Raw genomic sequence first — 23,438 nt, forward strand, 5'->3', positions numbered from 1 at the left:
CCTAACACCTATAGCTGTAAATACAACACAAAACACGATCGTGCAAAATAGTAATATGCGTTACAAGAGCGGTATGTTGAAGTTTTCATGTTCGAGGAAAAGTCTGAAAAAGCGAAACGTAGTTGAGCTTTTTTAATTTCCGAGAATTGAAAGAAAACATACCGCTCGTGTATCGTACATTATTTTGTGCGAAGATCGTTTATTACATACCTGAAAGAGGAATTTCTAATTAGTTGCAATGAAATCTCCATCTTGGTTTCTGTTCAATGACGATAAATTTGCAAAACAAATATATCTATCTTCAACACTGTTCCTATAAAATGTTTTCTGTGTTTACTATACTGCAGCAGGCCGTGATATACGTCTGTCTTTTCTTTCCCCCAGTCTATGATGAGTCTGGAATCTTGTTGATTTTTTCACGGCTTCCTTAATGTTGCTTGCATCACGAATGCAGTAACTTTAGTGGAGTTGTAGAGTTTATTTAATTTTTGCAAATATTTAAAAACAATAATTAACAGTGAAATTTAGGTGAAATTGCAGTGGTAAGTTTCCAATTTATAATTATTACTATATCGAACGTCTCTAAAAATAATATGTTAAAAGCCTAAAGCAGTAAAATCAATATGTCACTTAAGCGGTAAGAAGAGGGAAATTGTTATGTGTGTTAGGTTGGGAATACTGAATGTGGAATTTTAGACTTTCCGCGGATTGGTTTTGTGCGGAAACCAAGCAAATACGCACGATCTCGCATAAAATACTTTTTCATTGAAATTTCCAGTTTGTCCGGAATTGCTGTATAGCAGTTTGTTTATGGTCTGTGTGGGATCAAGAGGAAGATGTTCAGGAATAACAAATACTACAAAAAAATGTAATATATATATTTTTTAATGTAGAAAGCTGTTGTACAAAAATAAAACTAATCTGTCATCTCTACACTTGCCTTCTGCCTCACAATCTTACAATACAGTTAGGCTACTGCTGAGATATTCAACGATGCTACAATCAAACGCATTTGTTTCCTGCACGAAAATTAAACAAACGACACAACAACAACCATACACGTCACAAAATTACTGCATAGATACCCTCTGTATGTTAACTATTAGCAATATTTAGCATAAATCTTCCAACACTACTTTTACATTTCAACTATCTAAATTACAGTCCAGCCTTATAATGCAAAATGCATTTTGTATGCGCCATTTTTACACAGAAACAAAAGTTACATTCTTTGACAATAATTATTTTTTACCAACAGTTTTACGTGCATTTTACTGTGAATACAAATGTATATTTTGATGGAAAAAAATGTTTTGCTTACACATTTTTCTATTTCTACAAGTAAAATGCTATATCTCTCTTTTTTTTTAACAGTAATGACTATTATTTTTTGGGTATAAGACATAGAAATTTAACATTGCCATAAAGTATGTATAAAAACAAATAAAAAAATGACTATCAGTGGGCCATGTTTAAAAATTAGCAGGCTTTGAAAATAATTCGTTAAACAAGAGAACATCATTTTGTGGTTGCTAAATCAAAGCCTGCTAATTCCCAAGCATGGCCCTCTGATAACGTTATTTCTTCATTGTTTTTATATTATAATAATATACGTTTCTCATGACAATGTTGAATACCATGTCCTATATCCTGAAAAACACGCGGGATTTCATACTTTATACTTATAGAAATTAGACAAGCATAATGTTCTTTTAAACTGCTATTATATATGGGCACTTGTAATGACTCTAATGCAGAAATAACATTTTCACGTACAAAACATTCTTCAGTGACAGAAGTTTCATAAAGGAACATCTCAGAATTATTTTCATTACAAACTGTAACAGCACAGAATCCAGTAAATTCATTGACACGATGACTATCTTATTATAATTAAGTGTAGTAAGTACGTATTCTAGTGAATTTGTTGCGTATATCTGAGTATTTTGTAAGTGCAGGGGAAGAACAACGAACGTCCACAAAAGACGAATGTAAGTAATCTATTTACTGTATATCTTTCCATGACTATGAGCTAGAAGTTAACATTTTTTTAACCAAACCGTATGCAGAATACAGTATATAATTTGAAGGGAAAATTGTTAATAAATATGCTATTATTTATTAACAAAAATTACAAAATATTACTGCTTATAAATGTTACACTAAATATTGCAAAAAGCATGAAGCTCCTTAAAAAAACTATGACATAAGATGAACATCCTCAAACTAAAAAGAAATGAACATCACAATTAACTAGTTTAGCCAACAACTGACATGACAGCCAGTCTTACAAAAATAATATGCTGAACTTGCTTATTTTATTAGTTTTTTTTTCATACAACTTTTCTAAGAATTGTATCGTAAACATTACCATCTTCAGGCCAGCCACACCACCGAATTCTAAGCCATTTTCATAAAAATAGGAGTCAAAACCTTTCTTCCGCCACATTCATCTTACATATCTGAGCTCTACGTTACCCTCCAAGTAAAAAATTGAACATACATCTTGATTACACAACTTTTAACACTGTATCACTTCGGAATATGTATGATAAGAACTTTCTTGTGTTAAATTTTAACGTACCTTGTTTACAGGTTTCGACCTGTTTTGGGTCATCTTCAGAACTGGTCGTTGTTGGTCTTGGCGCCTCTTGTTCCCTGTGTGGGTGCGTTCGTAGTGTAGAGTCAAAGAGTGTATGTGTTTTGAAATTGAGTTGTGTGTTGAGAATATCGTTGGGGTGTGTTTTCGTGTGTCTGTATATTTCATATTGTTCTAGTGTGTTGAGTTTCTGGCTTTTTGGTTGGATGTGCAGCATTTCCATGTCTGTGTTGATGTCTCTGTAGGTGTGGTTGGCATTTGTGATGTGTTCTGCATATGTGGAGGTGTTTTGTAGTTTTGTTATGGCTGTGATGTGTTCTTTGTAACGTGTTTGAAACGATCTGCCTGTCTGTCCTATGTAGAAGTTGTTGCAGGTGTTACATTTGAGTTTGTATACGCCTGTGTGGTTGTATTTGTTTGTTTGTGTTGTTTGTGTGTTAAGATGTTTTTGTAGAGTGTTATTTGTTCTGTATGCGATGTTGTAATTTAATTTCTTGAATGATGTTGCAATTTTATGTGTGTTTTTGTTTTCGTATGTTAGTGTGATGTATTTTTTGTGTTCTTGTGTTTCTGTTGTATTCTTCAACATCAACACAGACATGGAAATACTCCACATCCAACCAAAAAGCCAGAAACTCAACACACTAGAACAATATGAAATATACAGACACACGAAAACACACCCCAACGATATTCTCAACTCAATTTCAAAACACATACACTCTTTGACTCTACAGTACGAACGCACCCTCACAGGAAACAAGAGGCGCCAAGACCAACAACGACCAGTTCTGAAGATGACCCAAAATAGGTCGAAACATGTTAACAAGGTACGTTAAAATTTAAAACAAGAAAGACTTATCATACATATTCCGAAAAAATTGAAGAATTAAACCAGAAATTGCCTCATATTAGTGAATATCAATTGTGGCATTACTTTGTAACATCATTTACAAAGCTGCGTGTGATGAATAACAATATTAACGAGAAACGTTTTAATGTAGTAAAAATGACAGAAGATACTAGGGATATGATACAATGGGTAGCTACAATGTGCTATAGTTACAGTTTGAAAGTAATAAAAAAAAAGAAAAGCTTGCTATCTTAGGTTACTTCTTAGTTGAATGAAAGCATTTATTAACAACAGTTTGTCTAAATAAATACAACTGCAGACCATACTCATGCCAACAGATACATATTAGAAACACAACAATGCATATCATAAAAACTTCGACATAACATCTAAATAAACGTCAATCACAAATCAAAACAAAAGATGAGCGCCTGTCCACAGCCATGGAACAAAAAGAGGCCATTTTGTTGTTGGATAGCACTTAAAGGCGTGGAAAGAAATCAACCTGAAGTCCCGGAAAATGAACCAATTGTATAACTTCTTTTTCTACATCAATTTCATATTTTAAGCTCGCACTTTACTGCTTTTATATGTGTATTACTGACTGAAGAAAATATGCGTTTTTCTCCGTTTAATGTGGTTTCAATTACTCTCAGTATTGTGTGTGAAAATTGCTTTCTGCAAAATATTACCCGATTATTCCTTGACTGTGTTATATTTATTAATGATCACTTTCAGACAAAAACAAACCAATTTCCAATTTTACTTGAGCTGCTGTAAACTGAACATAATTTAGAAATAGAATGACTATGTGGCTATTTATAAGGCACGTCCAGAAAGTTAGTGTCATTCACATAACTCCTGTATACTTCGAAAGAACAGGGTCACGGATGAAATGCATAATTACTTAAGAATGGTTTCATCAATGCTTCTTTAATATCAATGTTTTGTATTAGGCGTATTATTGGACGTAATGAAAGATTTGAAAAGGGAATTAATTTATTCTTTTTAGGTTCACTATGAATCAGTGATAAAGTCTACAACAATCAATCATTACAGGTATACCAGCTGTGATATAACACATGAATGGTCCAGGCAATAACAATTAAATGAGCTAATGGTGCCATCTGTTAGAGGAAGCCAAGTACTATCTTCTAAATGTTTTTCTTTATTTTTTCTTTAATGTATCACATCACATTATATTGTACATGTTTATTGTATTCAGGACCCTTGTGGTCACTCAAATTCTTTGAGCTGATGTCTATAATTTAGAAATTTATTATTCATTGGAGAAAAGTGATCAGAGTCCTGAATATTACGAGTAGAAATTTGAATTCAAATGGAAGAATGATCAAAGACCTTAAATTTTTAAATAAAAACATGGTTTATTAGCATGTTTGAAGGGACCTAATATGTTGTTAGGTTGACCAAACTGTATTGGTGTTGAATTAAATTTTATTACCATTGTTGTTAGTGTTTAATTGAAAGAATATTGTCATTCGCTTGAATAACATTAAGTAAAGTTATCTACAGAGACCGGAACTTTGGCAGAATGCCTTTTTAAATTTGTTAAATCTATCTTCATTTTCAAAGTAAATATGTACGAATTATACCTTTGTGACTGAAACGTCACAGTTTTATGTTGCCCTTTTCTGCCTTTTTTAATATAAATGCCTAATTTACAAAATAAATGCTTTTTTTTTTTGCCTTTGATTATTTATCTATTATTTATTAATTTATTATTAAAAATTGCCTACAGGTATATTTTAATTTATTTCTATAACCGCTTTAATGAAAGTGACTTCATCGAATGTATATTATTGTCTTTCAGTCAGTTCATATTCTCTTTGCAACAATCAGTGCTGCCGTGCAAAAATGTATAGCAGTAAGAGTTTTAATTATCGCTTGTGTTTATTTGAAAAGGCAACAATGAGTGCGGGTCTAATGTTATTTTCAACGGTTATTTTTCTTTCAGTTTTCATTGCGACATTGTTGTAGCTAGCTAAATATTTCATATAGCAACATATCAGCACAACCAAACACAAAAATGCACTTTCCAAGGCTACTGGGAAGAAGATTTCTTTGCTTTCAACAGTAATTGCAACATCGAGTCGAAAATCTCAATTTGCATTCGACTTACGTAAAGCTTTTCTTGCTGCCGAAATCCCTTTGTGGGAAGCGCAAGGTTGTGAGTCTAGTGCAAGGTTTTTGTAATTGCCTTTTATTGCGTATTTTAACTATTTATAATGCCTTTTTGCCTGCCTATTTTAATAATTCATAATGCCTAAACTTCCGATCTCTGGTTATCTATAATGGAAAATGAAAATGAAAGTAATACAAACCCTGACAGCATTGCAATGATGATGGTGATGATGATGCATTTCCATCACCAAATTGAGATGTAAGATGAAAAATTTAACTTTTTTCCATGTATATTTATGTCAAATTACTACAAACATTGATTGTTTTTCCATACCAGAGAGTGTAGTTACAACATGATCTATGTGACATTCTTGTGGAAAACAGTAGGCATATAGGACTCGCACAGTTTCATAATATCATTAAATTTATATATATTTCTAAACTCTGTCTCTCCCCTTTATTAAAACCTGATCAGAAGATCACGATTATGAATCGATATCTCTGGCCCACTCAAGCCCCTACAGTCTCGGCTGCGCGAAACGAGGAAACCGGGGCAAATTGAACGCTGCGCTTGCCGCCATATTGTTGGAGAGCAGACAAATAATAGCAGTGCGTAAATCACGCAATTTAACGCTGTGATGATCTAAAATTGACATATTATGGCCATTTTCGACGTTTAACGTAAAATTAGGACGAAATAAACATATTCAAAGTTTCATTGATATGTGTTAGAACATTAAAGAAAAGAAAATACGTATGCAGCAATTTATAGAAAACATACTGTTACATCCATAAATAGGCCTACACAATACACATTATAGATTGTATAATTTTACGATAATCAGCAAATTGTTAGGTTTCAGAGAATCTAAAATTATATTAACATATTAACTCTTAGATCACAAGACATAAATATATGCACCTTGATTACACAAGTTCCAGTTATAATCAAATTCCTAAGTGAAATAAATATGCGATAATCAGTATAGACTTGTTGTTAAGTTTTAGAGAATCAAAAATAAATATTACCGGTACTTTTAGACCACAGGACATAGGTAATCTGGTAAAATATAATATGCGAAGGTAGCCAAATTACATTGAATTCAATCTTCAATTAATAAAGGGAATGCTATCAATTATAAAAAGTATCGGTACCTAATACACTGCAAACAATAGATAACGTGAAGACCTAAAAACTAAACAATCACTTTATGCAAGATAAAAAAAAACACATACTTTTTATGTGTGGATTTTTTACATATTGTATTTTTATTTTAAATAAATAAAATAGATATATTATCATTGCTTGCGGAGTGATGGTACATAATTTTTATGCACATATGCAATATCAATAAGATGCCATTCCTTGCTTTTGTTAATAAAATATATCCGGCAAAACGTAAAAGAGTTATTTATAGGTGAACTCTGAATCATAAATTCACAAAGGAGGCTTAGCTATTATAGCTATTTATTTATTTATTATCTGTATATTTATTTATCCATATATGGATCTTGAATGAAAGTTTATTATCTTGCAGATAAATTCATTTACATAATAAAAACAAAAAGTTATCTTTCCACTAATGTTTTAACATCTGATGTGTAAGTTTAAATAATTCACTCAGTGGGATTTCTCTAGTCTGATATACCTGTACTAACAATTAAGTATTCTTTATTGTCGTAAACTACTGATTGATTTTTAATGATATTGATATTGTAACAACAGAGATAATATTATATCGTACCTTTTGCAAATAGCTTGGAAAATTAAACAGGGATGGTACTACCACAGTCTACTATATACAGTCGCGAAGCTTGAGGTGTTTTTTTTGCAAATCTCGTGATAAAGCGCTCCAAGCGGTTAGCAACTAGAAACAATAGACTGTCCATGGTCGACTTTGGACTGTGTCGTATTTCTATCGAGTGCTAGCTCGTTGCGTATTTCACATTGATACTTGTGAAATGTTCGTTATTGGTTATAATGAAAATGTTAATGGCTAAAATATAATAATTGGAATAATAATATGGGACAAGGAGGAGACGTTTGTAGTGCTATAAATTGCAGCAACAGTAAGAGAAAGAGGCCAGAGTTATCCTTTTTCCGATTTCCGAAAGATTCAGAAAGGTTCCTGGGTTTCCACAAGAATGCTGTGCAGAAACAAAACTGTTTAATTTGAAGTTCTTTGTGACTGTTAGAATACATTATATCCTTAAATTTCACAATGAAATGTTTCAGTCTAACCGAAAGGACATTAGATACCAGTTAAAGTTCTGTCACTTAGGCTGCTAAATTTCCAGAGAAATAAAGGTTAGGTCTGCTTTTTTTTTTTTTTCAGAGGATATATTTTTAATTGTAGCTATTAATTTTGTTATTATTTTTATGTGTTATTTTACTAAATACGTAGAAAAATTAAGTTTGTTTTAATGAAATTTATTGATCACGTTTTATTTTCACTTCTGGTGGGATTATTATTGCTTAGGCCTACTTTTTTCTTCAAAGGATATGCTTTTAATTATAGCTGTTAATTTTGTTGTTATTTTTATTTGTTGCTTTACTAGAGACGTAGAAAAAGTCTGTTAGAATAAAATTTATTGATCACATTTCATTTCCAATTCTGGTGTGATTATTATTGCTTAACCTCATCCCACTTTGTTAACTACGTAAGCCTACACTACAAGTACCGGTACAAGTAAGTTACTCCATTAATTCATATTTCCATTATTATTGTTGTAAAGATAAATGCAAATTAATATTTATTGGTTTCATAGTTAATTACCGCTATAATCCTGAATGAGTGAAGCTATTATAGTAAATTTTAGTTCGTTTTGCACAAACAAAAATTATATTAACTTATTTCTTGCAGGTATCTTCGAGTTTATGGTGGAATTTAATATACTTCATTAAAATAATAAATTAACTTTATGCATTTAATATTTCAATAATGGAAGGAAGGTGTTAATTTTTCCAAAAGAACACAACGAAAGTGTAACATATTTTGTCGTCTGCTAGGAGAGAGATCTGCGATGATGAGGCGATCCTAGTGGTGGGCAACTACCCATGTTTGCATTTTTACTACATATTGAGCTTCGCGACTGTATATAGTAGACTGTGGTATTATCGCCGCGCTCTCATGGTTAACATTCGGCAGGTCTTTGAGCGGCCTCATGCGTTCAGCAGGTCTTTGAAATTTAATTGTATTATTGTTTTCAATTTCTTGTGTCGCCGCTCCAATCACTCGCCTCAATTTCAATAATGCAACCAATAAGCTGCTTCAATTATTATTAAATGACACTTACTTGTCTAATCCACGTAGACTAAACCCGAGGTTGCAATGTCTTGTGCTGAGGACGAACATTAAGGTATGTGATTAAAAATTATTATTATAGAGTTATTATTAAGAGTTAAGAAAGCCAACGTACTCGTATATGAAATAATAATAATAATAATAATAATAATAATAGCCATTTAACAATATAACAAACTAGTGCTTATTCTTATCGAGAAAGTAGACGTGACAACGTGACGCTTAGAGTGAAACCTACAGAGCAACAATCGGTCGGCAAAATTATTTTTTTAAACCACACCGCACGTTATTGTATGATGCCGACATGTTAACCATGAGTCCGCGGCGATAATATATCATCTTTCAAAATTATATTTCCATTACTTTCACACTATTCACTAAAAATACCCGAGACAAAACAAATGACAAGTATGACAATCGTGTTTACCGCTCTATTTCTACCAGTAGCATGGCGGCATAAACATGCGCAGACTGGTTTCAATTTTGGACAGCACACCAGCGCTCTGTGTGAGTCTAGTATACTATTATAACGTCTTTGGGCCCACTCTTACTTATCCCTTACAGTGTGCTCCACTCAACCAAATCAAAATCAAATTTCTTAATGATTTAGATAAAGTTACCAGAGGAGCATGCAAAGAGCTTATTGGTCTTCCTCATGACTGCCTGACGGAATGCTCTACTCTCCTAAGAATATTGTGGTCTTTCGTTAATGAAAGCATCTTGGGAAGCTTATATACAACATATAAATATCTGTAATACTCTTCTTCGTGTTGATGACTGCCATCTCTACATTGTTAGGGACCTTGTAAGCGAAAAAGTTTCTGCTCTGTCAAAATTGAATATCACCACTATTGATGCTATCAACTGGTCAGGTCGTAAAATTCGTGAACACTTAAAAAATGTAGCATTTTGCGTGATGACCTAATACTAATCAATACCATTCTGCATCCAAATCCCCAAGAGCAAGACAAAATGTATGATACAATCTGGTAATAAGATAATGGTGCTCAACATTTTGCTGCTCCTGTTTAGGAATACCTGAACAAAGTATTTCCAAATAGATGGATCGGAAGAAGAGGACATGTAGAGTGGCCTGCAAGATCACCTGACCTTTCTCCACCTAATTTTTAAGGGAATATCTGAAAAGTAGGATCTATGCAATGAAGTCTGATAATATGGAGATTAGTATGGATGTAAAGAAATATCACCATCACTAATTAAAAATGTTCAATAGGAATTTGTCCTGTGTCTCACATGTAGTTAGATTGTAAAAAGAAAACATTTCGAACATCTAATTATGGGGAGATGTCAATGAAAAAATTCCATTTTTTCATTTTATTCTGTTATTTAAAGATTAGATTGCCAAAATTTTATTTTGAAATCTATCACGAAGTCCCAAAAATAATTACTAAATACCATAGTGCCACACCACTATTCTTTATAATCCTTAACTTTACACTTCCTTTTTCGAAATTACATTGTTTACCATAACTCAGAAACTAACTGATGCATTTTTGAGATTTTGTACACTTGCTTAATGTTGTACATAATTGTCAGCCAAATCTTCACATCATCTTCATAATTTGTAGTACAAGTGTACAAAATTTCATTTAGTTAAATTTATTGGTTTTTTGGTAAAAATTGCACATGAGTAAAATGAAAATTACTAAAATCCTTTATGCCATTTCTGCACAAAATGCCTGGTCAATTTTAATTAAAACTGTCATACACACTTCACATGTTGTTACATGCACCATACCGAAATCTCATAATGCTATGGTGCAAAGTTAAGGAGACTTGCGAAAAAATTTTAAGCAATATATTACAATTTCATTGACATTGCCCCATAAGTGAATTTTTATGTTTAAACCCAGAGAATTGAGTTCACTCATTGAAATACTCCTAGTATTTGTGTAAAAACTAGTAAAATTCTTATACCCAATTTTAAAATGTCAAATGTTGAAATAATAAAATTTTACTTTTACCGAAACTGTAATGAGTCTTTTCAAAGAAACAGCCAATTCAGTTAACAGTGCGAGAAATTCTATGGACACACATTTAAAAAGTATTGTCCATTAGATAAAGTGGGGGGAAAAAAATGGATAGGGTTCCTTTTTAAAATATTACTGATGTTGTCACAATTTACACAACAATAGTCTCAAAATATTTTCTTTTCATGCACATATTCCTTTCAAAATGTAAAGTTTGATGTGCTGATAGTTTTAAAACTGTCCTCCATTTAATCTTGTTTGAATTTATGCGTTCTTTATAAACACCCTGTATTTTGTTACTTTAATCAATATGACTGTGAAGAGGGGCAGTATTTCTTGTAGTATAAAACATTGTTCAAAGATATAGCATACATGAAAATATGTTTGTAAGTATGAAATTAGGTCGAAATTTTGAAACCGATTCTCACTATAACTTGAAGTGAAACGATTTGATTGCCACTGTTTCATATTCGTCACAGTTTTTCACGAAAAATTAGTAACTATAATGTGTTCTTCTGCACACACAATATCAGAGTATTACTTAACATGACACAGAATCAAGCAATTCACCAATCAGACAGAAAAATATGTTCTGATATATGCAATGAATTAGTGTTATTTATTAAAGATTAGAGTACAAAACCAGTAAGCATGGATTCATTCAAATACAAATTATTATGGAACAAGGTCACAATATCCAGAATGTAGAATGTAATATGCACACAAAAGTTAACAACATATTCATTTTCTGCCACAAATATGGCAACAAAACTTAACAAACAGAACTCCTAGTGATACTGTAAGGTTGCTGAATGAGTTAGAACGCAACCCAAGTACATTCTGAGAGTAATTATGTCTTCTTCAGCATTCATAAAACATTTCCTGTTGGAGTGCCAGTAACAAAACAAAATTATATTATGTGATTCACAGAAAGGCACTTCAGTATCCATCACAAGCCTTCGAACCTGTTGAGTGTTTCGAAATCAACATGACTGTGCATAATCTTGGTACAATCAAAATAACTTCATGGAAGTCAACAAAAAACATGTGAAATCAAAGAAAGTCTAGTCAGATTAAAGTAAGTCAAGTAAATTCAAACAAATGCATAAGTCAAATCAAGTTAACTGAAGGCAAAGGCAGTTGAGCGAAGCCAGAAAAGAAAGACACATCATATAAACTCAATGCAAGCAAATTCAAGCCAAGCAGAGAAAGCATGACAAGTCAATTCAAGAAGAAAAATCAGGTGAAGAAAAGAAAATGAAAAACATGAAAATCCAATAAAATTCGAAGTAATGAAAGACACGGAAATGAAATATAAGTCAGTTCAAGATAAGGAGAATCAAGTCAAATCAAGGCAAATCAAGTACTGTAAAAAAAAGTTAAGACAATCAAATAGCCAAGAAAAATGAAGACTAACTGAAACAAGAACACTCAAGTAAGCTGAAGGCATATCAAACAAAGTCGAAGAAAATCAGTTAGCATCAATTCAAGGCAAGTTCAGACATAGCAATCAAGTTTATTCAAGGAATGATAAGAAATGGGCATTGTCACTGTGTACATCACACTTTCGAATTAAACTAGTTCACAAAAATTGTTTAAATTTCCTAATCATACATTTAAAATATAAGAATATGACGGCCAGAACTTCATACAGATGAAGCAATACAAATTAAAAATTGTAATCCAAGAGAGAAACAAAATAACAGCTGTACGACAGCAACATAACTTGGTAACACACATCAGTAAGCCAAATAATACTAACTCTCAGGAAGAATTTCAGAACAATTAACACATATACATCTACCTACGACATTATTCTGCCTCTTCCTTTGCCCACCCCTATTTTATTGGCGACACAGAAGCTTGGGGGCTGAGCGCCGATCCCAGGTGCCATCTGCATATTTTCTATCAACAGTCTTTGATCAGGAGTGACCACCGTGCCGTTCAACATCTGAGCGGGTTGTGAAGGCATCTGCATTCCGCTTGGATCTGCCACCATAACAGGTGGTAACACAGCACCACCTTGAGGCGGCAAGCTACCATAGTTTGCAGGAAGCACTCCGTATGGATTCATTGGTGCCAGCATCGGCTGGGCTTGCATCTGGGGCGGGAGCAGTGAAGAATTGAGGACTGCCATCCGGACCAGATGGTTCATTTGAAGGAGCTGCTGCTGCTGCTCCCTCATGAACTTCTCGAACATCTCCTGAATGTGTGCCGCTGGGGGCGCCACTGGTTGCCCCATGCTACCAGGAAACAGTGGGTTCTGATGGTGCAGCATCGGCATTGGTGGAACACCGACACCTGCCATCGGCAACAGAGGATGACACATCGGAGGTGAGAGGCTGCTAGGAAAGTCCTTGTTTGAAATTACTTGAGTTTCGTATGTTTGAGGCGTTGGAAGGGGTTCATAATTGAAGAACTGTTCAACTGGCACTACCCCATTGCAATTTTCATCTGTGTCGGCACGATGCTGCTCCAAAGACGTGCGACAGACCTCCGACTCCTTACTCACTTTAAGTAACTTGCTCTCCGCTGCCTGACTCAATTCAATTCCCTCAGCTGCATGCATCGAAACCTGTCTCTCCATCTTCTGACATAATCCAAGCCGCTCAGTTGTCTGTCCCTCCATATTGTAACCCGCTTCACTTTGGTAATATACAGGCTGATGATTTGAGTTCTGAATTTTATTACCACAATCCTCATGTAGTCCTTCAACTATTCTCTGAGGCACATGTGTTCTGGCTTCACAACCCTGCTGCACCACATAGTTCCCGCACCAATTATTATTTCCTCGATTCAAATCCTCCATCTCTCTTGGTCCCCATACTCCATCTTTGTTCAAATCTTGCTCTTTCAAGCTTGGCTTTTGTCTATCATCCCCTTGATAACTCTTTCCTATCTCCCGTTCGCCTGTCTTGAGTTCTGTGTCAGATGCATCCCAACTTTCTTGCGTCTGAGATGACTCTCCATTTTGAACCACGCGGTGCCTGTTTGTTTGTGAAATGTCTTGGTCATAAAACCCTGTGTTATATCTGTGATTCTTACCACTCACTGAGTCTGTGCTTCTGTGATGTTCAGCCTTGACATTACTCTCCCTGTTATGACCTTCATTTTCAGCTGAATATCTTCTGTTTTGTTGTCGTTGATGTGAAGAATTTGTGTTGTATCTGTAATTATTGTTAGACTCTTTGCTTGTGTGGTGTTCAGCCTGTATATTACCTTCGACAGCGTTTTCCTTGTTATATTCTTCATCCTCAACTGAATATTTTCTATTTTGATGTCCCTGATGTGAAGTACTTGATGTTGCATTATATCTGTAGTTGCTGTTACTAACAGACTCTTTGCTTCTATGGTGTTCAGCCTGGATATTGATCTTGTCACTGCTTTCACCGTGATCTTCCTCCTCAACTGAGTATCTACCATTTTGGTGTCGAAGTGAAGTACTTGAAGATCTATTATATCTACCGCTGTTATTAAATTCTTTGCTCTTGTAGTAGTCAGTCTGTATCTTAGGTTTGGCATTTCTTCCTCTATAATCTCTTTTATCCTCAATTGAAGGTCTCCTGTTCTCCTGTTGACAAGTATCTTGGTCAAATGATGAATTGTTAAATTTATTGACAAATACTCTATTTTTTCTAAATCCATTTTGGATTTTGGTGTTGTCGAACCTTCCCTTGTGATTTTCTTCATCCTCCTCTGAATACCTCCCGATTCTTTGCTGCTGACCTACTGCATCTTCATCATTTGACGCTGTGTCATTTCTAGAGCTGTTATCGCTGACTTCTGTGCTTCTATGGAAGTCATACTGTTCTTCAGTCTTAGTTTTTCTCTCATCCTGTGGGTTGTGTGACGCTGTCGGGTTACTTTTATTCTGTCCTGGGTTGTGATGTTCCTCAGGATCCCAGCATTCGTTCTCTACAGCCTCCACTGGAGAATACTGCTGCACTCCAGAATTGTTACTGAAAGTAATTTCGAAACAAAGTTTTGGAATCATACTGTTCTAAAATGAAGACAATAACTTTCATTCTTATTGGTCAACTAGCCGTACCCGTGCGCTCCGCTGCACCCATTAGAAATAAATATAAAGTAATTACATAATTAAAATAGGATATTTGATCCAGGGAACATTCGTGTTTGATAGAAGGATAAATCGTTTAATATGTTACTTCATTTAAATTGTATTTAAATAATTAAAATGCGGTCATTTTGGTCCAGAGACACTCATTTGGTGCAATGACAATTCCTTTAACATGTTTCTTAATTGTTATTACATGCAACCATAGTTTAATGAAGATTGACATATCATTTAGTTTTAATGTGTATACTTTATGTTACTTGCTATATGTTTCAGAAGTTACTGTAATAACATTGTAGAATTATGTCCATCTAGAGAAACTACACTTTCCAATGGTGAAATAATAATTAAACAATTAATTTGCTTCTGATATTACTTCATACAAACACAGAAACATTCTCTTAGGCTATGTTGTTGTCCAAGACCCCTTATAGACAAAGTTATATGTTTTTATTTTAGTACAGCGCCTTAAATGGTGTTGTTATTGTAATTTTAAAACTCATTTATCTCATTAAATATCAGTCCTATCAAAATTTTGTATCGAATAAAACTTATTGGAAATTATTTTTGAAGAAACATTTGTTATGTAATAGTTTTCATGAAAATCAATAATAAGCGAGATATTTCGATTTATTTAATTCAGGCCCCCTTATAACCTCCCTTTTAAATAAAGTATTTTGAATGCCATATAGCCTAAAATCTAAGTTACAACGAACTTAATTTATATTCCAATTTTCATATAAATCGGTTCAGCCATTATCGCGTGAAAAGGTAACAAACATCCAGACAGACAGACAGACATACAAACAAAAATTTCAAAAAAGCGATTTTCGGTTTCAGGATGGTTAATTATACATGTTAACACCAATTATTTTTGGAAAATCGAAAATTACCAGAAAAATTTTGGCTACAGATTTATTATTAGTATAGATTATCACATTTTACATACTGGAGATAGAGATTGTTACTGAATAATTATACATACCCGCAAATATGAGAGCAAAATAACTGGTGTCATGTAAATAACAAATACAGTGCGTCTTCGCCATCATGCCGCGATCAATGATCAGCTGCGTGCCTGATGGAGGTCACGCTTCTGCTGTTGAGATGGCAAGCGCACTTGCGCAACTTAACTCTTTAAAACTTACAATGAAGCTTCATGCACAATATCTGGTTCTCTGATGATCAATATCTGTTATTCTGTGATGCCGCATGGCCTTGCAGATGAAATCAAGTCTCATCATAAAAAAAATCGATCGGGGGTCAAGGTCTTCTATAATCTTTTCGCTGTAAGAAAAATCCTAATGTAAACAATAGCACGTGTCTGAAGTGAGGCTTCATTGGCCGCTGTTTGGCGCCATAGATTCTCAGTACGTGTTCACGCCTACTGTTGTACCTTCCGTTTCATGTTAAACATTTCCCGTTACTCGTCAAGTAGGTCTAACCTCACTACTATGCATTCGTTTGCTTAGGAAACATTTACTTTATAATTACTGTAATTAAATTATTTTTAAGTCTCATGTCTTCACAATGGACAGTTGAGGGTACAGAAGCCATACTTCAGTACCACGTGCTTACGTGAACAACTACGAGCTCAAGTGACGCCAGCTTGTTACAAGAACAGACTACCTCGGTATTACTGTTGGTATTCATCCGCGTTCATAGTACATAACAAAATATAAAAGTAGTTTTTCTTTTACATAGCGTTTTACATATGAGTGAAGTTAAATGTTTAATCGTATTTAACAACTAGAATTCAATGTTTTATTTTCAAATAATACAAGATTATGGTTTCCAAATACGGACTATATTTTCCTGCGTCATGTGAGTGTTTCAACTGGGAGCCAATCACGGGTATGACAGCCAGGTGCTTGTGTTTACATTAGGATTTTTCTTACAGCGAAAACAGTATATATCTACTTTTTCTAACACCCAATTACAAAAATTAAGCCAGTGATTGTAATCTTGGGGCTGTAATTCATGACACGATGGAATTCTGTACGGCTTTAGTTTCAATAATTTCGTTGTCACTCCCACAGATGCTTTACAAATCCATATCTGTTGTGCTAAACGTGGGCTCCACTCTAATGTCGCATCAATTCCATCCAGTTTTTCCTCAGAACATGGCGCTTTTATCGTCATTTTCTGAACCTGTTTCATTATAATAATAATAATAATAATAATAATAATAATAATAATAATAATAATCTGTGGCGCTACAGCCCGTGAAGGGCCCAGAATGACCAGCCGGCTGCTGGCCTCACGCCCACATGCCGAAGCAGAGGTGGACGATCATCCAACCAGAATGGAGGTATCGTGTGGTTAGCACGATGATCCCCCCAGCCGTTATAGCTGGTATTCGCAACCGGATTTCGCTACCTATCGTAGCTCCCCAAGTGCATCACGATGCTGGGTGGGCACCGGTCCCATACACTGGCAGAAATTTCATGAGAAAATGTCTTCCCCCATGAGGACTCGAACCAGCGCGCATTCCGCAACGCGAGTCCTAGGCAGGACGCCACAGCGCGGGACACCTGTTTCATTGAATCTATAAAATAACTTTACTATTGTTTTTCTAGAGGGTACTGGCCTGTCAGGAAATTTACGTCTGAATTTTCACTTCGTTGAAGCACAAGATTTTCTATTCTTTATGTACGTGTTGTATATGTAAATACGTTTCCTTAATGAATATCTGTTTACCATGACAAAACAATCTGTTCTCTATATATTATTTTAATGTACCGAAGTACATATGATATTTCCATGCAGATATTCTGCGTCATCATATGATGTAAGAGTAATGGAACGGAGAAAAATTCTCTCCAGCGCCGGGATTTGAACCCGGGTTTTCAGCTCTACGTGCTGATGCTTTATCCACTAAGCCACACTGGATACCACCCGGGCGTTGGACAGAATCGTCTCAGATTAAGCTCAAACTCTTGGGTTCCCTCTAGTGGCCACCCTTTGTACTACGTCATAGATGTCTATGAACGTAGGACCAAAGTCCACGCATGTGCTGAGGTGCACTCGTTATGAGTGACTAGTTGGCCGGGATCCGACGGAATAAGCGCCGTCTTAAATCACGAAGTGATATACGCATATCATATATATTATTTTAATGTACCGAAGTACATATGATATTTCCATGCAGATATTCTGCGTCATCATACGATGTAAGAGTAATGGAACGGAGAAAAATTCTCTCCGGCGCCGGGATTTGAACCCGGGTTTCATCTCTACGTAGAGCATCCCTTCACACCAGTTCTGAGGATAGCTTACAATAGGCTGAAACTAGTCAAGGTAACCTTAAGGTGCTGACAACATAAAGTCCACTATAGTCTATTCAGTTGTTTTTCACGAGAAATGAGGGGTATTTTGATCGGTGTTCATTATAGATGCCTGTTGCTAGTAGCCAGAGTTGGGGTGTAGTCAATATATACTGCAGGGCTGTGTCTTCTGCAACTGGTACTGATGATTTTAATTTACTTCTTTTGTGGTTTATGGATGGACAGTATAGAAGAATGTCAAGTTACAGATGAACTGTTTTATTTATAGACGTCGTAGTGTTGACATGAATGGGAATGGTCTTGACTAGCTGCGTCAGCATACATGTCGTCTTAGCAGCAGAAGCGAGGACTCCCGCTGGGCATGCGGACAGTCAATCATCGTGGGCATGATGGCGAAGTTGCACTGTATTTACTCACTATACATTTTGTACAGCAACTAACAAAACTGCTATTTTACATAAGATTTGGTGAGTAGCCACTGTCTACATACAGGCTGATCTGTTTGTGTATGGATAATATTAATTTATTATTATAAAGCTATTATGATAGTACGATAATCAAAAACAAATTAGACAGATATTATGAGAACACATTAGAAGAAGAGCAGAATGGATAGGGCAACGAATAATTGGGGTTCTTACTTACAAATGGCTTTTAAGAAACTCAGAGGTTCATGCCGCCCTCACATAAGCCCATCATCGGTTCTTATCCTGAGCAAGATTAATCCAGTCTCTACCATCATATCCAACCTCATTCAAATCAATTTTTATACTGTATTATCATCTCATCTACATCTCAGCCTCCCCAAAGGTCTTTGCCCTCCGGTCTTCCAACTAACACACTATATGCATTTCTGGATTCGCCCATACGTGCTTAATGCCATCTCAAACGTTTGGATTTAATGTTTCTAATTATGTCAGATGAAGAATACAATGCGTTTAGTTCTGCATTGTGCAACTTTATCCCTTCTCCTGTAACTTCACCCCTCTTACAAGCAAACGTTCTGATGGAGGCAGATAAAAAAGTTAAATTTTTTTCTTCCACCATGTTAATAATGTCAAAAGAAGTGCTTATACAAATTTTGGCCACTCGACCGCAATTACGAGGGCCGTAAAAAAATAAAATCGTCAGGGGCCGCTAGCAGAAAAAAAACACAGTTTCATGGACAAATTTATTGGAACAGACATAGCAATTGTTGAGCTATTTTTCAACATATTTTCCATCGCAATTGAGACATTTCTCATTTCATGGGATCGACAGAGAGAGGTGCAGACACAGTCAAACGCTGGTTCCGATCTGAGGCGGCTGACTTCTACAACACAAAAATTGATCCTATGGTATGACAAATGTCTCAATTCTAATGGGGGATATCTTGACAAATAGCACAACAATTGCTGTATCTGTTTCAATAAATATTTCCATCCAATTGTGCTGTTTTCTATAAATGGCCCCAGGGAAAATCACTCTCTGGACGGCCTCATAATTGCAGTCGAGTGGGCAAAATTTGTTGTTGTTTTCTAATGCCAGGCATTTGACAATAAAGTCATTTGACCTCTTGCACTCCAATATTTTTCAAAGATACATTCATTCATTCATTTATTTTATTCCATAGATCTTACATGAGCAATGAAGCTTTAAGATGTGGAACATGTCAACATTTTACAATATTACAATTACAATTTTTACAAATTTTTATAGTTTTACAATTTAGTAATTTTCTACAATTTTTACAATTTTGTACAATTTTTTTTTACATTTTTTTTACATTTTGGCGAGATGTAGTGAGATGAGATGAGGTCCGAGGATTCGCCAAAATATTACCCGGCATTTGCCTTTTCGGTGGGGGAAACCTCGGAAAAACCCAACCAGGTAATCAAATCAAAGGGGGTAATCAAATCAAAGGGGTTGATGCCAAGGACTCGCCATAGACCATCCGGCTTCAGTCCCACGGCCATGTCATGGTTAGCCACTGACGCGCAGATTTTGAGATGTTCTGAATCCATTTCTTGGTTTGAGTTGCACAATGGGCAGTTAGGGGACTGATATATTCCAATTCTATGCAGATGCTTGGCCAAACAGTCATGGCCTGTTGCCAATCTAAATGCAGCTAGACGATTTGCATGGTAAATCGGGAATCAACTGTGGATTATGATGCAGAGAGTTCCATTTTTTTCCCTTGAGATAAAGACTCAAAATTTGTATGATCATTTCTTTTGACATTATTAACATGGTGGAAGAAAAAAGTGTAACTTTTTTATCTGCCCCCATCAGAACGTTTGCTTGTTAGCTCCAAATATTTTCTTCACCTTACTCTCGAACATCCTTAACCTCTGTTTCTCAAAGTGAGAGTCCAAGTTTCACAACCATTCGGAACAATCGGTAATACAGTGTGTCCACCATGAACCTGACACATTTCATTTGGCTGCCAAAAATCAATGAATGGAAATAAGTTTGTAATATGCATTGCAATATGTAGAGAAACTGTGGAAATTTCGTTGGCTATTTTTAAAAACCCGTGCGAGAGGTTGTACGTGGCACTGCAGTAGCGTAAGTCAAAATGGGGACAGCGCAAGAGCGAGCACAAGCGATCTGGTGATATGCTGAAACAAATTCGGTGATTCAAGTGCAACGCAACTTTCGGCGCGTGTTCCAGAAGGATCCACCATCACGGAACACCATTAAGACATGGAAACAGAACTTTTTGGCAACGGGAAGTGTGGTGAAATTGCATGGTGGCGGTAATGTGAGCGTATCAGAGGAGCGTGTAACAGCAGTGAGACAGGCGTATGAACCAAGTCCACGCAAGTCAGTTCGACAAGCGGGACGACAACTGCAGATGCCGAAGTCCACGGTACATAAGATACTGCATCGCTCTCTTGGGTTTCATGCATACAAATTGCAGTTGGTTCATGAACTGAAACCAGACGACGGTAATAAGGGGCAGGCATTTGCTATCGACAAGTTACAGCACATTGATGAAGACCCAACAATTTTAACTTGCATTGCTTTTTCTGATGAGGCCACTTTTCATTTATCGGGCAAAGTCAACACACATAATGCGCGTATTTGGGGGTCAGAAAACCCACGCTGCATTGTGGAACACATTCGTGACAGCCCGAAATTAAATGTGGTGCGAATTGATGCACAATTTGATCATCGGCCCCTTTTTCTTTGCAGAACAAACAGTTACGCGCAATACCTACCTCGACATGTTGGATCAATTTGTTGTGCCTCAGTTAATGCATTTGCAGCCGAACGTCATCTTTCAACAGGATGGCGCCTCACCACATTGGAGCCTGATCGTTCGAGAATTTCTCGACACACAATTTCCCGGTCGCTGGATTGGGCGTGATGGACCGACAAGATGGCCACCTCGATCACCGGATATTACCCCTCTAGACTTTTTCTTGTGGGGATATGTCAAGAACAAAGTGTATACAGGCCACAAAATTCGTGATCTTCAACAGCTACGCGGCCGCATAAGAGATACCGTCCATTCCGTTACGCCCGAGATGCTTCAGAAGACCTGGCAGGAAATTGAATTCAGGCTAAATGTTCTTCACGCAACGAGAGGATCTCATGTTGAGGTGTACTGATTTTTTTAATAAAACTTGGTGAGTTACTCTTGATATTGCATGCATTCTTTTCTTTTTACCCCAAGCAGTATGAATTATACAGCAATTTCAAATGTGTCAGGTTCATGGTGGACACCCTGTATAACTGTTTTATAAATTCTAACCTTCAGCTTTTTTGAGAGCAGACTGGATGACAAAAGCTTCTCAAGAGAATAATAACAGGCATTTGGGGTTCTAGTGTAATAATAATAATAATAATAATAATAATAATAATAATAATAATAACGCTCACCTAGCTTTGAACTGCAGGCGGTCCTGGCGGTCTGCCGCGGTGAGGTCTATGTACCTGCTCTGCTCAGCCTCATGAGTCTTCAGGCTCTCCTCAATGGCCAGTTTCAGCAGCGCTTCCTCGTTTTCCTGACCTCCGTAGACGGTGAATGTGCGAGCCTGGACGTCTGAGAACAGCTCTGCGCCGGTCTTCTTCTGCCAGCACGTCACTCTCGCAGGCTGTGCTTTTGCATTTGCTTCGGCTGTAACAGAGCATACTTGCTGAACTCCTAACACAAGCCCTGTCCTTAATGGGCATCCATACCCTTTCCTCCTCTCCTCATTAGTTTTATGCACATTGGAGGTTCAATCTACAACCTCATTCAATAATCCTTTTGTGCGAGATCGTGCGTATTTGCTTGCATTGCGCACAAAACCTATACGCGGTAAGTGTGAAATACCACATTCAGTATTCCCAACATAACACACATAACAATTTCCCTCTTCTTACCGCTTAAGAGCCATATTCATTTTACTGCTTTAGGCTTTTAACATATTACTTTTAGAGACTTTTAATATAGTAATAATTATAAATTGGAAACTTACCACTGCAATTTCACCTAAATTGCACTGTTAATTATTGTTTTTAAATATTTGCAAAAATTAAGTAAACTCTAAAACACCACAAAAGTTACTGCATTTGTAATGCAAGTAACATTAAGGAAGCCGTGAAAAAATCAACAAGATTCCAGATGCCGATGTTATTACTGCAATATGTTATATACTGTAAATAATATTGTTAAATTATTAAAATGAAAAATAAATCGTTACATAACCTTACCGTTTGTTTTAAGTTCACATTTATAGACTGGGGGAAAAAAAAGACAGACGTATATCACAGCCTGCTGGAATATAGTAAACACAGCAAACATTTTATAGCAACAATTTGAAGATAGATATTTTTGTTTTTAAAAGTTGCCGTCATTGAACAGAAATCAAGATGGAGATTTCATTGCAACTAATTAGAAATTCCTCTTTCAGGTATGTAATAAACGATCTTCGCACAAAATAATGTATGATACACGAGCGGTATGTTTGTTTTCATGTTCTCGGAACTTAAAAAAGCTCAACTACGTTTCGCTTTTTCAATCTTTTCCTCGAACATGAAAACATCAACATACCGCTCTTGTAACGCATATTACTATTACAGATACTGCCAGTGTTGTCACGACCTACTCACGAAAATCAGGAGAAAACCATCGAAAAAAACAGGAGATTAATTAAACATGAATTTTCTCTTCTTATCATAATATTAATTACAAAACAGTGTATACTGTAAGAAAG

The 23,438-nt window shown here is 35.7% G+C and overlaps 1 protein-coding gene across 1 annotated transcript in view; it reads right to left on the reverse strand.

Annotated features, from left to right (window-relative positions):
* Positions 1 to 867: 867 nt before the first annotated feature.
* The window catches only part of LOC138699720 (trichohyalin-like), a 47,846-nt gene continuing 25,275 nt past the window's right edge, over positions 868 to 23,438 (reverse strand). Inside the window, exons 5-6 of the mRNA XM_069825851.1 lie at positions 22,120 to 22,357; positions 868 to 14,849 (exon numbers count right to left, since the gene is read on the reverse strand). Coding sequence (XP_069681952.1) covers positions 12,695 to 14,849; positions 22,120 to 22,357 — 2,393 coding nt within the window. The 3' untranslated portion in view covers positions 868 to 12,694. The remainder of the gene's footprint in view (positions 14,850 to 22,119; positions 22,358 to 23,438) is intronic.

The sequence above is a fragment of the Periplaneta americana genome, chromosome 1 (assembly GCF_040183065.1).
Source record: "Periplaneta americana isolate PAMFEO1 chromosome 1, P.americana_PAMFEO1_priV1, whole genome shotgun sequence".
In the NCBI taxonomy this organism is placed as follows: domain Eukaryota; kingdom Metazoa; phylum Arthropoda; class Insecta; order Blattodea; family Blattidae; genus Periplaneta; species Periplaneta americana.